Source organism: Salmo trutta, chromosome 12 (assembly GCF_901001165.1).
Source record: "Salmo trutta chromosome 12, fSalTru1.1, whole genome shotgun sequence".
Classification (NCBI taxonomy): Eukaryota; Metazoa; Chordata; class Actinopteri; order Salmoniformes; family Salmonidae; genus Salmo; species Salmo trutta.
In genome coordinates, this window is record NC_042968.1 from 37747265 (window position 1) to 37765429 (window position 18165).

Below are 18165 nucleotides of genomic sequence, written 5' to 3' on the forward strand. Positions count from 1 at the left end.
GCAATCAATTTGTAATCAATATTTAATAAAGTAATGGTTCTCCAATTGTCAATGAGAGGGGTCTTTATCAGCCTTCGGAATCAATGAAATAAGGCCCTGTTTCATAGTGGAGACCATTTCCCCACTTTTGATGCATTCTTGAAACATCAAAAATCAGGTCTTCTAGTAACTCAAACTGTCTATAGAATTAAACTGATAGGCCATAAGGGCCAGGTGATTTCCCTTTTTTCATTGAATTCAGAGCCTCTAATTTCAATTGACACAGGTGAATCGCAAACTGAGTGGAAATCATCCTCAATTACAGGGACATAATTCCGAATGTAGCTTTTACAACCATTTTCCTGAAATTGAGAGCTGTAAATGTTTTCATAAAAGGAATTGACAAATGATGATATTGTAATGGGATGTTTGCATAACATTTAATTTTGAGTGCAGTTCTAGATTTTCTTTTGTAGTTTCTCTTTTCAAGTGTAAAAAAGTACTTTTTCTTTCCCCCTCTTCAATCCATTTAGCTCTTGACCTTACAAAGGCATCCTTTCATCTGTGTAAAGCTGTTCTAATTCTAGTTGTAAAGACTTGAACACACTCTTCTTCAGACAGATTCTCTTTCTTTAGAAAACTGTCAAGCTTACTCATCTCTATTTCTAAGGTTCTTTAAGTGCATCAGCTCTCTGGCACGTTTAATGGCTACAACTCTGACTTTATATTTGAAAAATTCCCATCTACTTCCATGACCCAAGTCTTGTTTCCAATGAGAGTAGGATCTTTGAGAAGTGTGTGTAATTTCCATTATCCTCGAGTACCTTTTGATTTTCTAGTAGCTTGTGAATTCAGGAAAATCAAGTGGTGATCAGAAAGGGGAGCCAACTGATTATCTACAACAAACTGTAACAAAATGGGGGAAATTAGGAATAAATCTATTCTAGATTTACCTGACAGTTTTGTTGGTCCAGGTATAGTCCTTTGCATCCAGATTGAAATAACGCCAGGCATCATCAACACAGAGATCCTTGCATAATGTAGTGATGATATTGCTATTTTGAAGGCTTTGACTCGTTCTAGGAGGAAAATGATCAACAGATGCATCAGGTGTTTCATTAAAATCCCCTGAAATAATTAGAAAAGCCTCTGAGTATTTGTTGCTTAAATCCTGTACTTTCCTGGTAAAAAGGGTCTAATTTGGTGCATGTGGCTTATGTCCATATACATTACAAATGATGATAAATAGCATTGTCAAGTTTAACAGTTACTATGACCCATCTCCCATCTTGTGAAGATGTGGATTCTAGAATGTCACCTTTTAAACTTGTGAATAAGTCTCAAAAGACCAGCAGAATGGTTTGATCCATGACTGAAATAGGCTGTCTCCCCATTGTGATTTCCAAAATGTCAAATCACTTTCACCCGAATGAGTTTCCTGAAGGACTAAATCTGCATTACTGCGTTTACAATATAACAATAAGGCTTTCCTTCTTGTAAGATCTCTCGAACTCCTAGCATTCAGACTAACGATATTGAGTGAGTTGAAAACGAACTCCTGCATTAAAAAGAGAACACAAATTAGATAACAGAAGTAGTAACGTGAACAATAAAACAGTGAACCTTGAGAGGGTTACTCCGACGGAAAACTACGCTCAGCTGAGGTAGCGGTGGTTAACAGTATAACAAATCTATTTCTTTTTTTTGTTGGCAAGTGTTCATCAGTTGTAGTTCGAACGGTACATTTACTCGTGGCAGTACATTACTCTTGGCAGTACTCACAGTTCCAGTTTGGTTAATTTCAACAGAGTTACCCAGTAATCATTCTTCCTTCGATAAACGCGTGTGGGCCCTTGAACCCAGCCTTCTTTCCCTCTTGTCGTACCTTCTGTATAAGCGGCCACAGTTTCTCCTTGGCAGTCTGATCCTGCGGTATCAGAGCTGCTTTGATGCGGAGCTTCTTCTCGTCCAGAAACGTGTTCCCCTTGCCCATTTTCCAGATGATGTCCCTGTAATGGTGCTTAGTTAAGCGCAAGATGATATTGCGAGGGGGTCCGTCAGATCTTCGTTTCCAAAGTCGATGTACCACGTCGATCACGTCTCTTAGCCTGTCTTTGATGCATGGAGCCACCGTTCCCAGGATATTAATGACTGCTTCCCTAATATCCTCTCCCTCTTTTACACCTTGGATTTTCAGATTCCACCTGCGAGAGTACCTTTTGAAGTTCAGCTACATTCTCACACAGCTCATTATTTTGGGATTGCAGTTTCTTCAACTCATTCTCTAGGAACGTTAACTTTTCCTTGTTCTCGCTCAGTTTTGTGTAGCTGACTTACAGTTTCTGACAAATTATCGATCTTTGACGTTTCTTCGGTAGCCCGCTCTATGATGGACACTTTGGAGAGCGTGGCGTCTTGTTTAGTAGACAGGGACTGGATTGGAGTAAAGTTCAGACATGGAAAGTTCTATCAGTGACGTATGCTCTCAATGGGATTTGATGAGTGACGCCATATCCAAGCTGGCTTTCCATTACACTTTTTTTTGATGCCCCAGGACCATTCATAGTTGAGCTCGCTCAGTTTAGCTCCATGCTGATTGGCTTAAAAAAAATGTGCCTTCAATGTTATAGGTGGCAACAATGTCAGACTCATTTGGATCAGATAGCTGGCCAACAAGTAGAGACAGAGTGGCACTGCTTCTCTCGCTCTGATGCTTTCTCCTTTGAGATATTCAGCCTCTTGTGAATTGAAGGAAAATGATGAAACAGAGAGCAAAGATACATTTTTGGGGAAGCCTGGCATCACTTGGTATCCATGACTACACAAGAGCTGTGCCTGGTTTGAGCTTTGCATTGAGGCCCAAGTGTTGCATTGGTTGTCTCAGACCAGTCTTTTGCCTTATGAGCTGTCTTTCATGTGCATTGTTGCAAACCAAGAGTGTGGTCATGTGCCTTTTTCTCAGGAGTGACTTGTCTGGCCACTCTCCTATCAAGCCCAGATTGGTCAAGTGCTGTAGACTTGTTCTCCCATCTCAGTCAAGGAACTCTGTAGTGTTGTCATTGGGTTGTTGGTCACCTCATTGACCAAGATCCTCCTTGCCCGGTTGCTCAGTTTGGTCGGACGGCTAGGCAGTCTGAGTAGTCCTATTTTTTTCAATTTCCCAATTATGGAGGACACTGCTCTTGGAAACTTTCAACACAAGAAATTGTTTTATAACTTTCCCCAGATATGACTCATCACAATTCTCTCAGATCTAGGGACAGTTCCTTGGACTTCACGGTAGTTTCTGCTCTGACATGTGCTGTCAACTGTGGGACCTTATACTGTACAGACAGGTGTTACTTTATAAATCATGTCAAAACAATTGCATTGGCTGCAGGTGGACTCCAATCAAGTTGTAGAAACATCTCAACTATGATCAAAGGCAATTGGATGCTCAATTTGGAGTGTCATAGTAAAGTGGTATGAATACTTACATAAATGTGAAAACATTTCTAAACATGTTTTCACTGTCATTACTAGTTAGTGTGTAGATGGGCGAGGGGAAACACTTTTTTAAATTCAGGCTGTAACAATGTGGATTAAGTCTGAAGGCACATCCTCTTCTAGATAATGAGATGGATCCTCTGAGGGTGATTTCACATAGTCCTCTTCAGAGGACTGAGATCAGTTATTTTAAAGTGAACTCTTGAGGGGGATGTTTTGGGGGAAAATAGCTGTTCTCTATTCACACTGCCCTTGAATTTGAATGAGGACTGAACTCTTTTGCCAGTTCACTTTTTTTTTTTAAGGTCAGTCCTCTGTTCATTCACATTGCTATGTTTAGAAAGGAACATTCACTCAATGCACTTATGGTTTTTACAAAGTGCAGGACAAGTCATTCCATCAGAACGTGTTATCGGACAGCTATATATAAACCTACTTATATGTTGCAAGCTAATAGATTGCATTTAGTTAAGATGCAACAATAGTAATCAGAAGGTACTATTAACATTGGCAACAATAAATAGAATAACTGCAGATTCAATAATGCTGTAATAGGGTGTACAATTTAATCTAGGCTACTGCCCCTTTAAGAGCTAGAATTGATTTTGTACCCTATGTTCTGATTCTCACCAAATATGTTGTCTTCTCACACTATTCAAACCCCACAATCTAATCAGCTTATGAAGCTCTCAGCCTATAGATCAAATATTCAAACCATTTTGCCCAACAATTCTGCGTGTGAGGGGTTATGGCAGGGGAAGCAGTGTTGCAGTAGTCTAGTAGGTGGTGCGGGAATAATGACAAGCCAACCTGGGGAGCTTTGTGTTCACATTGCCCTAAAAAAAGGAACTGGACTGAGGAATTCAAGCGAACCGAACTCGAGATGGTCTCAGTTCGGTTCACTTTTGAGAGGTCGGAGTTCCTTTGGCATGTTCACACTGGACAAAAAATTAAGGGAACTGGCAGAGTTCACAAATTGTCTGAAAGGGACCCAGTGTGAAAACACCTTTAGACAATATTGAGATGGAGGCAGGTAGTGTGATTGTTTTAGCCTGGGATTCAATCCGATCACAGGTAATAAACGCTGCATAGGTCAGTTCAATTGGAAATTGCCTGAAAAAGCTGCAACGTCTATTACCCACAATCGGATTGCATCCTGACCCTAGGGCTTTATTCAATCAGATCCGCTTTAGCTGACATCCACATAGCGGTTGTTTTGGCGGTGTCAGAAGTGGAAGTGCTTTAGAGCTGTCAAATCCACAAGCGGCTCCTGGCATTACACCTAAAGCGGACATTGCTATTGGCCTGTACGGAGTCGAATTAACAGAAATCCCATGCAGCTCGATAATCTATGCCTCGATTATTTAGGATGCTACAAATCCTAATTTTTCAAAGTGAGCGTAATTATTTCTATATATCCTACACTTTCTCGTTCTGAACTTAACGAGAGGGGCGAAGCGTGACGATTGTAAGAGCAGCTGCTCAAAGATTTGACGGCTCCAACACTTCTTCCTCCCAACCACTTTATTTGAGTCATTTAACAGATACTTATTCTGACCGACTTACAGTAGTGAGTGCATAATGATTTGTTTTCCTTTTTCATACTAGTCCTGCGTGGGAATCAAACCCACAAGGGAGGTCTGCTACTGCTGGTTAACATTTGATCTGATTGAATCCCAGCCTTAGTTTAAGACATTGTGTGATTGTGACCTTGCAAAAGAGACCGCTACTGTGTTTCCTTTCCACTTGTCTTTATTGACAGAGATATGAAACGTATCTAGACTCCCCTGGGTGTTTTGAAGTTCATTCCAACGGTAGGCTGGGTGACCTGCAGGTTCGACAGGTTGCCGAAGTCCTAAAAGAGGAAAGATTTCAGATTTAGTCAAACAATTCCTCACCTAGCTCTAATGAGCATTACATTCTGAGGTCCATCATAGGAAGGTAACACTGACTGTGCCCAGCAAAGACAGGAAAGCTACCAAATACTAGGCAGCAGAAGTTGAGCTACAGTAATACAGAGCAATATATGATAAACTATAAGACACTATCAGAGAAACAGTGATTAACTAAAGTAGTTCACTACATCAAAACGATCATATCTAAATCTGAGATGCATTTCTATTGGCCACAGACGATCTTGTGAAATCTCCCTTGTAGTGGTGTTAACACAGCAGGAAAAGTACAGAGCTACAACCAAAAATTCGGACAAAGTAGTCTTTAGGTCGGAAGCGACTTATTAACGGTCCAATACTGCACTAATCACTATGACCAGCCCAGTGTGTGTGTTTACATTCTGCTCAGTGTGTGTGTTTACATTCTGCTCAGTGTGTGTGTACATTCTGCTCTGTTATGTCCAGTGTGTGTGTTTACATTCTGCTCTGTTAAGTTATGTCCAGTGTGTGTGTGTGTACATTCTGCTCTGTTAAGTTATGTCCAGTGTGAGATAGGCTACATGGTTGCTGGATGAGGTCAGAGTACTCAATCCACAAGCACGTCGTAACAAGAAAACATCACGTTTAGACTAAGACTGTAGGTAGGCAGTGAGATCTGAGAAGTGAGGTTTTGAACATACCAACAGCTTCAGCATCTCCTTGGTGTCGGGATCCACCTCGATGATCTCCTGGTCCAGAGCAGACACCTACAGGCACAAACAAAGACCATCAGCTTTACAGTGGATCTCATAGAAACATATCAGGAGCCAGTGTTCTCAAGATAGACCCGAGCATGAGTGTCTGAAAGATACAGGGTTTGAGAGGGATAGACGGCCCAACAAACACAGGGAAAATCTGTCAGTTCCATCTTCCTGCATTATCAATGACCTGGCAACAACCATGCCACAGCCACTTTCGATACAGGTAGGCACCAAATTACAACCTTATAGATATCATCACAATCACTTATCAGTCAAGTTATCTGAAGCAAGATGAAGGACCACACTGCAAAGTAAACCTGAGCCATATATTCAGAGTTGGGCCAACTGTTCTTAATTGTAGACATTCAGTTAGATAGTATTGTTTAAACATCCCTCATGTAATATTATTAAAGCGGAGGCTAACGTGGAAACCATAGAATGTTGTAGTGTCATGTAAATGCATCGTAACGCAGGAACCTCAATGTCCCAACTCTCTAAATGCACAGCCACCGAGGAACCCCACTGACCTCTGGGACATAGTTGTCCCTCCTCTCCCTCTCCTCCTCCTGCAGCTTGATGGAGATGCCTCTGACGGGGCCCCTCTGGATACGCTTCATCAGATGGGTCACATACCTAGGGAGGGGACACGCATGGGAGAATACAGACGATACAGTGAGAGTTGGGCTCATATATGACTCTTTATGCTTAGGAATACTTGGGAAAAGATTTCCTAAATAAAAAAAAAAATCACTGAACTGATTTCCTGGTGATTTTACAGCCTGTTATGTCCAACAATGACAGAGATAAGCACTTGAGGGTGTACTGTACACAGATGGGTACTTAGAACAGAACAGTATAGAGTAGACAGAGGTCAGTAAACTAGTGCATGGATTTAGGGCATCTTTTTATTTGACAATAAAGTCAGTTAAGAACACTTATTTACAATGACGGTCTACCAAAAGGGATGGGGGCTGCGGGGATGGGGGCTAGGATAAAAATAAATGTAATAAAAATATAGGACAAAACACACATCACGACAAGAGACACAACACTACATAAAGAGACAACAACACAGCTTACCTCCTGGACTTGAAAACAATACATCTGACTCTAATAATCCCTTAATCATAGTTTGACAAGTGACATAACTAAGACCGAGTCCGTAAAACAACCTGAACATGTTTCATGATGTTTGATTAGACAGGGAGGACTTGCAGTGGTTTACTGACATTGTATCAATCAGCTTTGAAAATGATCTGATGTGAAAAAGACCAATTAGTGGCAAAAAGATCAGAATTGGGTTGCCCAAGTGGGCACCAACAGACACTACAATTTGAGCGTCTCTTTCCAATCCCTTTTATTGGTAAGTGGCAAAGATCACTGACTATGGTCAACAACCACTAGGTCTACACCTACAGCACAGGGACAGTTCTCAAGCAGATGACAACCTCTCAACCCAGGAGCAGGCTGGGTCAATTTGAGAGAACAAACAAAACAATGCCACAAACACTCAGATAATCAGAATAAGACTTCAATCAGAAAGGCTTTTACCTACTTGCATATTTGCAACAAGAAAAAAGACAATTTCTGCATGATGGCTCAGGAAGCAAATAACCTACATTGGGATCAGACAATTATTAAATGTGCAACAAACCCAATATTGAAACACCACTTGTCTACAGTAAGGTCAAATATCTCCGACTTTGACATGGAGACTAGAGGTCAAATGTCATTGAGAATGAACTGAGCACAAGTGTTCAACTATTGAGCCAATACTAGTCCTTTAAATAATAGGGCTATACTTATAACATCTTAAACCACTGAACATCCGATGTTGTGCTCCTGTATGTTTGTGCACATCTATTACAAAGAGTTCTTCAAAGCAGTTCACAAGAAGTATACTGCTCAAAAAAATAAAGGGAACACTTAAACAACACAATGTAACTCCAAGTCAATCACACTTCTGTGAAATCAAACTGTCCACTTAGGAAGCAACACTGATTGACAAATTTCACATGCCGTTGTGCAAATGGAATAGACAACAGGTGGAAATTATAGGCAATAAGCAAGACACCCCCAATAAAGGAGTGGTTCTGCAGGTGGTGACCACAGACCACTTCTCAGTTCCTATGCTTCCTGGCTGATGTTTTGGTCACTTTTGAATGCTGGCGATGCTTTCACTCTAGTGGTAGCATGAGACGGAGTCTACAACCCACACAAGTGGCTCAGGTAGTGCAGCTCATCCAGGATGGCACATCAATGCGAGCTGTGGCAAGAAGGTTTGCTGTGTCTGTCAGCGTAGTGTCCAGAGCATGGAGGCGCTACCAGGAGACAGGCCAGTACATCAGGAGACATGGAGGAGGCATTAGGAGGGCAACAACCCAGCAGCAGGACCGCTACCGCCGCCTTTGAGCAAGGAGGAGCAGGAGAAGCACTGCCAGAGCCCTGCAAAATGACCTCCAGCAGGCCACAAATGTGCATGTGTCTGCTCAAACGGTCAGAAACAGACTCCATGAGGGTGGTATGAGGGCCCGACGTCCACAGGTGGGGGTTGTGCTTACAGCCCAACACTGTGCAGGACGTTTGGCATTTGCCAGAGAACACCAAGATTGGCAAATTCGCCACTGGTGCCCTGTGCTCTTCACAGATGAAAGCAGGTTCACACTGAGCACGTGACAGAGTCTGGAGACGCCGTGGAGAACGTTCTGCTGCCTGCAACATCCTCCAGCATGACCGGTTTGGTGGTGGGTCAGTCATGGTGTGGGGTGGCATTTCTTTGGGGGGCCGCACAGCCCTCCATGTGCTCGCCAGAGGTAGCCTGACTGCCGTTAGGTACCGAGATAAGATCCTCAGACCCCTTGTGAGACCATATGCTGATGCGGTTGGCCCTAGGTTCCTCCTAATGCAAGACAATGCTAGACCTCATGTGGCTGGAGTGTGTCAGCAGTTCCTGCAAGAGGAAGGCATTGATGCTATGGACTGGCCCGCCCGTTCCCCAGACCTGAATCCAATTGAGCACATCTGGGACATCATGTCTCGCTCCATCCACCAACGCCACGTTGCACCACAGACTGTCCAGGAGTTGGCGGATGCTTTAGTCCAGGTCTGGGAGGAGATCCCTCAGACCATCCGCCACCTCATCAGGAGCATGCCCAGGCGTTGTAGGGAGGTCATACAGGCACGTGGAGGCCACACACACTACTGAGCCTCATTTTGACTTGTTTTAAGGACATTACATCAAAGTTGGATCAGTCTGTAGTGTGGTTTTCCACTTTAATTTTGAGTGTGACTCCAAATCCAGACCTCCATGGGTTGATAAATTGGATTTCCATTGATTATTTTTGTGTGATTTTGTTGTCAGCACATTCAACTATGTAAAGAAAAAAGTATTTAATAAGATTATTTCTTTCATTCAGATCTAGGATGTGTTGTTTAAGTGTTCCCTTTATTTTTTTGAGCAGTGTATATTATGTTTAAGATATCCATGCAGGAACTGAATCCACAACCTTGACATTGCCAGCGTCACACTCCAGCTCCAACCAACTGAACCAAGAATAGCAGCTTACCCTTTCTTTACATTATTCTGTCTGTAAGACAAAGCAAAAAAAGCCCCTGATTTAACAGACAGGAATGTTGGACGTGGAGCTAAGAAGCCTGCCGTGGTTCAGCAACACAAGCTCCTTGAAGCGACAAAATAGTAAGCCTTCATTTGGTCAGACTTGCACCCTTCCAAAAGTACTGAGACTAGCCGTACTGCACTGGCCTGGTTATGGATACGCCACAGATGCTGGAACCGTGCTGGAAACTATAATGTGTTAAGAAAATATCTGAGCAAGCACAGTACGATTTGGGTCAGCACGATCATGTGACAGAGGTATTGGGTGGTTATTGGGTGGTCTGAGGCCTGAAAGTGACCCAAGCTTGTATTGGAGCATTCACTCACCCAGAGATCTTGTTGCGCAGCTTCTTGCTGGGGATGATGGCTATCTCCTCACACACCCTCTTGTTGACGTGGAAGTCACTGCCCAGCCGGGTGTAGTACTTCTCAATGATGACCCTGGCGGCCTTTTTTACCGTCTTGGTCCTGACTCGTCCCTGTTAGGAAGACCATCAGCTTGTTAACGGCAGAATCACACCAGTTTCTTGAGACAATACCTCTAAATTGCCAACATTCTCTCACATATCTGTAACTACTACACAACATCACTGCAATTATACATGTTCACTTGGAATTGTTTCAACCTCTGACAACTGGTAGCTTAATGCAAACTAGCCCCGTAAAGCACAACTACAGGAACAGTATTCAACAGAATATGCATAGCTAGTTAGCTAGATGCATAGTGCCAACTGTTTCTTCTTGACAGCAGATAGCTAGAACTCCTTGAGTGACGAGTAACTGAATTTGACATCAACCAACATTAATTCCTGGCTGGCTAGCAGACCACAAGACTATTGACATAAAATAACTTTAGTTAACTACACTGGTCTGTATGGCAAGATAGCTAGCTAAGCAGCTAGTTAGCTAATAACATTTCTAGCTAAACAACCTTAGCTATATCCAGCCAACTCATTCTTACCAGACGCGAGGAACAGATGAACTACGTACTACACGACCCGTAAACACAACTAGCCAGCTAGTTGATATAGTGGTCTGCTCGCTAGACCAGTGACTAGATTGAAAGATCTTGTGTTAGCTTGCCTACATTCACAACATAGCTAGGGAAACGACACAATAAACTGGTAAATAAAATGCAACAAATCACAAATAAATATCTGTGAAAATGTGTCGTATTTTAATTAATATTTGATATGCTTGTAGACGTGTCTGGAACTGATAAGAGACAAAGATTGAAACAGATTGTGATGTATTCAATTTTGTTAAATACCCACCATGTTGGCTTGGGCTGGCGGAAAAGAACTGGGGAAGATGTGACCGGAAGTTAATCTGCGAAGCAGGAAGAAAATGCTGCAGACATTTGTTTTTGTAGCTTTGCAACACTGCCCCTACTGGTTGTCTACCTTTGACACACTAAAAACAAATGTACTGATCCAGTCCACTTCGTTGTACAATAGGCTCCCAAGTGGCGCAGTGGTCTAAGGCACGGCAGCTCAGTGCTAGAGGTGTTACAAGACCCTGTTTCGATCCCGGGCTGTAACACAACCGGCCGTCATCGTCAGTCCCATAGGGCGGCGTCCAGGTTAGGGGAGGGTTTGGCAGCGGTAGGACGTCATTGTAAAATAATAATTTGTTCTTAACCGACTTGCCTAGTTAAATCAAATTTGTTTTAATGTAATTTAAAGATTCACTGAGTGTAACAATGTTTTCTTACTGGTGTGGAAGAAGTAGGCTATACATTATGTTCAACGTTTTGTCAACACTTAATAATTACGTGAATCACATAAGGTTGTTTTCTCACGTTTAGGCCTACATAGCATGACATTGTAGGAACTGTTGCAAAAATGTATTATATTAAATTATACAGCTTAGTAGTAATGTATGATCAAGGGTACAGCCCACAAAACCTTGAAAACTGAAGCAGTGCAGCTGCAACCTAGCAGGGAAAAGTCCCCTCACCTTGCCTCCTCAAATCCCATTGGAGAACGCCAGAGGGGATGAACCTCTGGCTCTCTCTCATCCAATGGGCTTTAGAGGAGACGAGGATGTAAGGAGTAGCAATTGAGATTTTCCCAAAGGTTGAAGTGACCTGAGAAGATGCTGTGACCATAAAAATATCATTTTCTATGGGTGACATGCTGTCTCAGCAATTCTTAGGTGTCTCATTAGAATGTAATGTGACACTGTACTAGAATAAAAACAGACCCATACTGACAAGAAAAGGTTAAGATAGATTTTTTTATTTTTACAAAAAAAAAAAAGGGCGCAAACTTGAGTTTCCCCTTTAAAGCGTGGAGGGAATAAAAAGTGAATTTTTAAGGATACATGTGACACGTCTCACACGAATCCCTAGGAAAATAGGCCTTTCAGATAAAAAGTCTGGTCATTTATATTTCTGTACTTAAAATTAAATTATAATAAAAAGAAAGAAATCAAAAGATGGGTCCTTCATTCATGAAGCCCTTAACTAGGTTAAACCATTCAAATAGATTTGAAGTAACATTCATATTTCAACACAATATTCATAATACAGTTGTAGGATTCATTTCTTAAATCATAGCTTTGAAAATAATTGCCAGAGCAAGAGAAGGGGGATAAACTTGTGGTACTGTACAATTCTACTTTCCACAGTTTGAAAGAAAAAACATCTTTATATTCTTTAACAGAATCCAACTGACAAACACAAAAAAAAAATAATGAACTCTGTAAAACTTAAAAGGATTAAAACATTGCAGTCATGTGTCACACCCAACTTCTCTCCCAGACATATTACACAACCAACCCAAGACAACTCTACAGTACAACGACAGGAAGAAAGTGCCAGAGAACCCCCCCCTCCCCCCAAAAAAGACTCACCATCTCTTTCCATTCATTCTCCTCTACGCTGCTAGAAGGATTTACATGCCATTTGGACATGCAGGAAATAAAATGGTGAATAACACAAGACACAAGTCAATTGAAAGCAATGAGGTCTGACTGACAGGCAAGATGTAGTACTGTATAAGCAATGACACCTGAAATTGGAATGTGCTCTGGGGGTAGGACTTATCAAGCCAATGGGAGGACTTTGTAGAGCTCCATTATGGCCAGAGAATAACTTTGTACGGGTGGCTTAGCTTCATACATCCACCTCAGGAAGCCTTGCCATTAAAACAGGCAGACATCTGCTCCAGATAAGCCATGCAAATACACACGTATAGCAAATATTCCTCATTCTAGACAGGCTGTGGAAAGGCTTGAGGAAACTAGAATGCACATATCAATTTGTAGTATTCATGTTTATCAGCTGTAAAGCCAAAATTGCAGGAAGGAAATTAATTTCAACAGTGATACAACACCTGCATTAAGACCACTGTTAACAGTAGGATACAGATACATCAAAGTATACAAGTGACGTTCCACTCCAAAATAAAGTGGTCCACTGAAATGGAAATGTATGGTTGAGGAGTGAAAGTTAATTAAAACAATAATTAATTGACAAGTGGTTCAATAATTATGGTATTACTCTCAGCCACATTAAGAACACAATATAGACTTTAAATCGCTAGTTCCAAACCTCAATGTTCTCTTTCAACATTACAGGTGGGTGAAACAAATATAAAAAAAGGGCAGTGGGATACGAGGTGGAATTCCATCAGAGTTCTAGTTGACATTTTCCTGGCACAGGTGACGGATAGTAGTAGTCCATAGGATGGCATTAGGAACAGAAGGAACCATTCAAGGCCATTCTCTGGATGTCTGTCTCACTAGATTCAACAATACCTTACACTTTCAAAGTGAACTGGTATGTCACAGTGTAACTGTAATTGCTAGTCTAATGTGGGTCAATTAAAAGTAGTGCTTCTCAAAACATCCTCAGGAGACAGCCAGAGGATGCACATTATTGTTCCAGCCCTGCACTAACACACAATGACTCCAATATTCAAGGAGTTAGTGATTGGCTGAATGAGGTGTTAGCGCTGGGCTATAACACCCCACCCCAAGAACAGACTGCGCAACACTGGATTGAAGTCCTGACAGAAAAGCCTTCATACACCCAGCAGGTGGAGCCATTCTGCTGACATGCTTGACATGAACCCCGACCCTGTTGTGCAGCAGCGACTGATGTCCCTGAACAACAGAATGCCAATCCAACCCTAGGCTAAATCACTCACCCAGAGACATCCAACAGAGGCAAGCTAGACAGCAATGCCAAACCCCTCCCTCAAAACACCCATTCAAGAGGCACTATGAGGAATACCCGTCATTCAAAAACACCTTTTCCTCACCAGTTATTCCCTCAAAGACATCTCAGAGGAATACCGTACTGACCTATAAAATGTAAAAGACAACAGAAGACCAATAGATGTATCATATTCGAGTACTCTCAACACAATAACTTAGACCCCAGAGGAACTAGTTCAAGTCACAATGGTGGGAAAAAAGAAAACATAAAAATATACAATATCATTATGCACATACAAGCATGCCTGCTCATAGAGGTCTGTTGAGCCGGTTGGCATCCCCTCAGGCATTGTGCCTCCATATGGGACGACCAACCTGGGTCATGTTCAGCAGGGAGAAAAAAAGTTTCCAAAGCGGAGAGGTACTACCTGACCTTGTACAATAACACAGTTTATTGATTAAAGTTACAAAATGTTTGGCAACAGTGTGCCCTACTGAACACAACCATGGTCACCAGGACATCAGTATCCAACACCCCACCAGGAGGCGACATCACATCATACATTAATGTCTAGGTTGTGTATATCTGTGTGGGTTTACATACATCATGGCACAGGGGTTAACCAAGGAGGGGGGTTAAAGCCAGAATTGGTTAAGTGTATTGTTAGAACAGACCTAGCACACAAGGCCGCTACAATTAAGTATATTGAGCACATCCATCAATACAGTACGGGGAAAGCAAGGTCTTATGTCAATAACAGTGGGTCAACAAATGTAGTGCAGTCAAAAGTCTAGCTTTTTGTCCCCCTCTGTCCATTTCTCATACTTCATGGCTATTTGAAAGAGAAAAATACATTTGCTCACATTTGAAATTCACATTAGCTATATATTTAACAAAAAAATCTACATAATTACATAAAACCCAAAAGTCACTCCTATGGAATTAATGCTGTGAAGAGGATAGGCATGGTGACATTGTCAACAGTTTGTTGGTTCAAGGCAATCCTCCATGACACTTGCAAGGAAAAACAAAAAGTGATATTGAAAAAAACACCATAGATTTTCACCAGGTACTTCTTAATATCCTTTTGAGGCCATCCCATGTCTTCCATTTGGGACTTGGCATTTGGGATCAAATCATCATTAATGGTCTCACAGATGATGCTTTGCAGCACAGGGCAAATACACCGGAAACAGAGGGGCAGAAAATGTGAAAGAGCATTCTCTCAACGACACAGAACATGAGATCATTCTAAGAGACCAGGGGCTTACACAGTGTGTTGCAACGTTATGAACATTGCAGATAGAGACTGAACGCACAAAGCTGACATGGCACTGAATTTTACATGACAGTTCACTGACAAACATCCAAATTAACCCTAAAAGTGTTGCCCCTAGTCGACATTATTTCTGAACCACCTATTCTATAGATACTGTACCACCAGTGGGGAACTGAACTCCACATTGGGTGGCATGTTATGTCATTACATTAAGCAGGGACCATAGATATCCTCTCAGTATGGAGAGCCTGGCCTCCGGCGTCACCCTCTCCTGGCTCTGTGGGGTGCTGGTTTGGTTAAGGCATTGGACAGTAGCAGTAAAGACGACAGTCAAGCCACCACCTCCCTCTCTTCTCTCCTTAGCGTGCAGTGTGAAGGAAAGCCCACTCGGTTGCTACCATGTGGACATTGTTATGCTGAAGTCCAAAGCGTTTATAGAAGTGTACCAGTTCCAACTGATATTGGTCCATTATTTACATGTAGTCAGTCAGTAGCCAACAAGCTTTCCTCTCCCAGGACTTGTCCCATCTACTAAATTCTCCCATAGACATTTAACTTCCCGCCCATACATTCAGTGTGTGTTTATGAAAGAGCAGGAGGCTGACAGTTTGTTGTGTTTCCATTGTCCAGCCCATCAATCAAGCTTAAACTAATTGCAAAAGCCAAGATCCCAATCCCGGCAACAACGGGGCCTGCCAAATATTCCCAAGCATCGTGGAGGAAAAACGAATCAATTCAAAAAGGAATTCCCATCGACAGACAGCCACACTTGTTTGGGTGTGTGTGTGTGTGCGCGCACATCGCCTCTCATCACTCTCCCGTGGTCTTCTTCGTTGGTCTGAATGGGACTTCATTGATTTTCTCGATTAAGAACCTTATCGAGCAAGACTTCTGAGCGATCTAGGCGTGCTGCTGATCATTTGTGTCGCGGGGTGTTCTTCTTCCGTTTTCTTTTGAAGAAGCAACAGCACCTTTAGATGGGGAGAGAGACTGGTTAGAGGCAAGCCAACACCGGATACTATGACTGGGTCATGTCCATTAGGCACCAAACAGAAGAAAACAGACTAAAGCAGTGATGGGTCTAACCTAAACTTGTCCAAAACGTTTTAAAACGTGCCCTAATGAACACCATCCTGGTAAAGTGAGAAGTAATTTCATTTCAACAGCTAGAGGACAAGAGGAGAAATGTGTTACACGATAGCTGTGTTTACACAGGCAGCCCAATTCTGATCTTTTGCCCAATTATTGGCAAAATATCTGATCTGATTGGTCAAAAGACCAATTAGTGGCAAAAGATCAGAATTGGGCTACCTGTGTAAAGGCAGCCAATGACAATCAGTGTACACAGATTATACTGGTCTCAAGGGTTAGCAACAATAGCCTGGTCCCATGCCTGTATGTGCAACAATAGCTAGGTCCCATGCCTGTATGTGCCATCTTCTGACTAGCCTTGCCATGCCTGAATGGAACACTGGAAATGGCATCGCTAGACAGAGGAACTGTACTGAAGCCAGGTTACAAGAACATAGATGAGTGGATGGATGCCATGAGATGTTAATTTGTTAGATCCATTCCTACTAACCAACATCAGAACATCTCTAGGAGTAGAATCAACATGAAGAGACTGACTCAGAGCATTAGAAGAAATAAGAACTACGGTGATGGTAGAAGAAAAACACACATTATGCCAAGATCCCTGACAGAGTGGAGTTAAAACAGTTCTAAGAAGAACCTACAGAGGGCGTCTGAGGTAAAAGGACAAGTGTGTTTAGTACAGTGGTGTGATTAACAACAGTGATGGAGACACAGAGCACAGGACAGAGTGAGCCTAATGAGATGATTATTACAGCATGCAGTGAGTGGCCATAGGTCAGCCACAGCTCTACAAACAACACAGTGACTGGCTAAAGAAAAAACATGAATTTCTTTTTAAAAGGCACAGCGTTGAGATGAACCCTAAGGAAGTCATTTGCTATTCTCAGGTGCCCTGTCAGTAGGTTTTAGTAGATATTAAGAGGTACCCTGCTAGCTAGTAGGTTTAAGTACATATTTAAGGTGCCCTGCTAGCTAGTAGGTTTTAGTCGATATTAAAAAGATACCCTGCTAGCTAGTAGGTTTTAGTAGTAAATATTTAAGGTGCCCTGCTAGCTAGTAGGTTTTAGTAGTAAATAATTAAGGTGCCCTGCTAGCTAGTAGGTTTTAGTAAATATTTAAGGTGCCCTGCTAGCTAGTAGGTTTTAGTCGATATTTAAGGCTGCCTCCATAACAGAAAACAAGGAATTGACAGCATTTCCAAATATATATATATACTTTTTTAAAGAAAGTACTCAATAGCCTATATTAGTCAATGTATGAAAAGCAGTTTTATTTAAAGAATGATATCATTAGATATCATTAGATATTATTAGATATCATTAGATATTACCTAACTCTGTAGCATCAGTATCAGTGAGAAGACAGATTGCCTGAAAAGGATTTTATAACCCACTGGCCTATATCAGTAGTGGAAATATGGACCATTCTTTTTAATCAGTTTTTCACAGTATAAGAGCATGGTCCCTTCACAGTGTGTACTCGTCAACTACACTAGCAGCCTAGGCTGGTCCAGTCCCTGTCCTGTCCCATGGGTATGGTATGGACTAGGAGAGAGGGACTCACCACAGGTTGAGCATTTTCACGCAGCTACAGAGAAGAAAGAGTGTAGAGAGAAAAGACAGATTAATACAGCAGTCGATGGGACAGAACATGCCACACAGACTACATACACAAGTGGACATAGAGGGCAGGGTTCAAAAGGTTGAAGACTCAATGGCTCAGACTCTTAGGTTCTAGAGCTAACTACACCTGTTTAGTTCTAAGGACACTATTCAACTGATGTATAACCTCACTCTACTTCAACATACTGTATCACGGACGCTCATTACCACAAGCAAGACTTCGAAAATCCTTTCGGAACGGATGCAGAAAGGATTACCAGAGAGCGAGGGAGGGAGAGAAACAACAAGAGA

At 42.0% G+C, this 18165-nt stretch overlaps 2 protein-coding genes and 1 non-coding gene across 6 annotated transcripts in view; all 3 read right to left on the reverse strand.

Moving 5' to 3' along the window:
* Window positions 1-5195: 5195 nt before the first annotated feature.
* Window positions 5196-11282, reverse strand: LOC115203504 (40S ribosomal protein S17). Its single transcript, XM_029768232.1, has 5 exons — window positions 10988-11282; window positions 10041-10192; window positions 6625-6730; window positions 6038-6103; window positions 5196-5320 (listed from the first exon to the last, which is right to left on the reverse strand). The coding sequence occupies exons 1-5, from the start codon at window positions 10988-10990 to the stop codon at window positions 5243-5245; spliced, it is 405 nt and encodes a 134-aa protein (XP_029624092.1). The 5' UTR covers window positions 10991-11282; the 3' UTR covers window positions 5196-5242.
* On the reverse strand, window positions 6195-6322 carry LOC115204794 (small nucleolar RNA SNORA71). Its single transcript, XR_003880463.1, has one exon. It is a non-coding gene; the product is annotated as a small nucleolar RNA SNORA71 (small nucleolar RNA).
* A 3020-nt stretch (window positions 11283-14302) lies between the features above and the next one.
* The window catches only part of LOC115203506 (casein kinase I), a 43500-nt gene continuing 39637 nt past the window's right edge, over window positions 14303-18165 (reverse strand). For 2 of the 4 annotated variants that reach the window (XM_029768235.1, XM_029768238.1), the window contains 2 exons: window positions 17816-17839; window positions 14303-16128 (listed from right to left, as the gene is read on the reverse strand). In XM_029768235.1, the coding sequence (XP_029624095.1) occupies window positions 16074-16128; window positions 17816-17839 (79 nt within the window). In that variant the 3' untranslated portion in view covers window positions 14303-16073. The remainder of the gene's footprint in view (window positions 16129-17815; window positions 17840-18165) is intronic. The other 2 variants (XM_029768237.1, XM_029768239.1) reach the window with 1 other exon arrangement.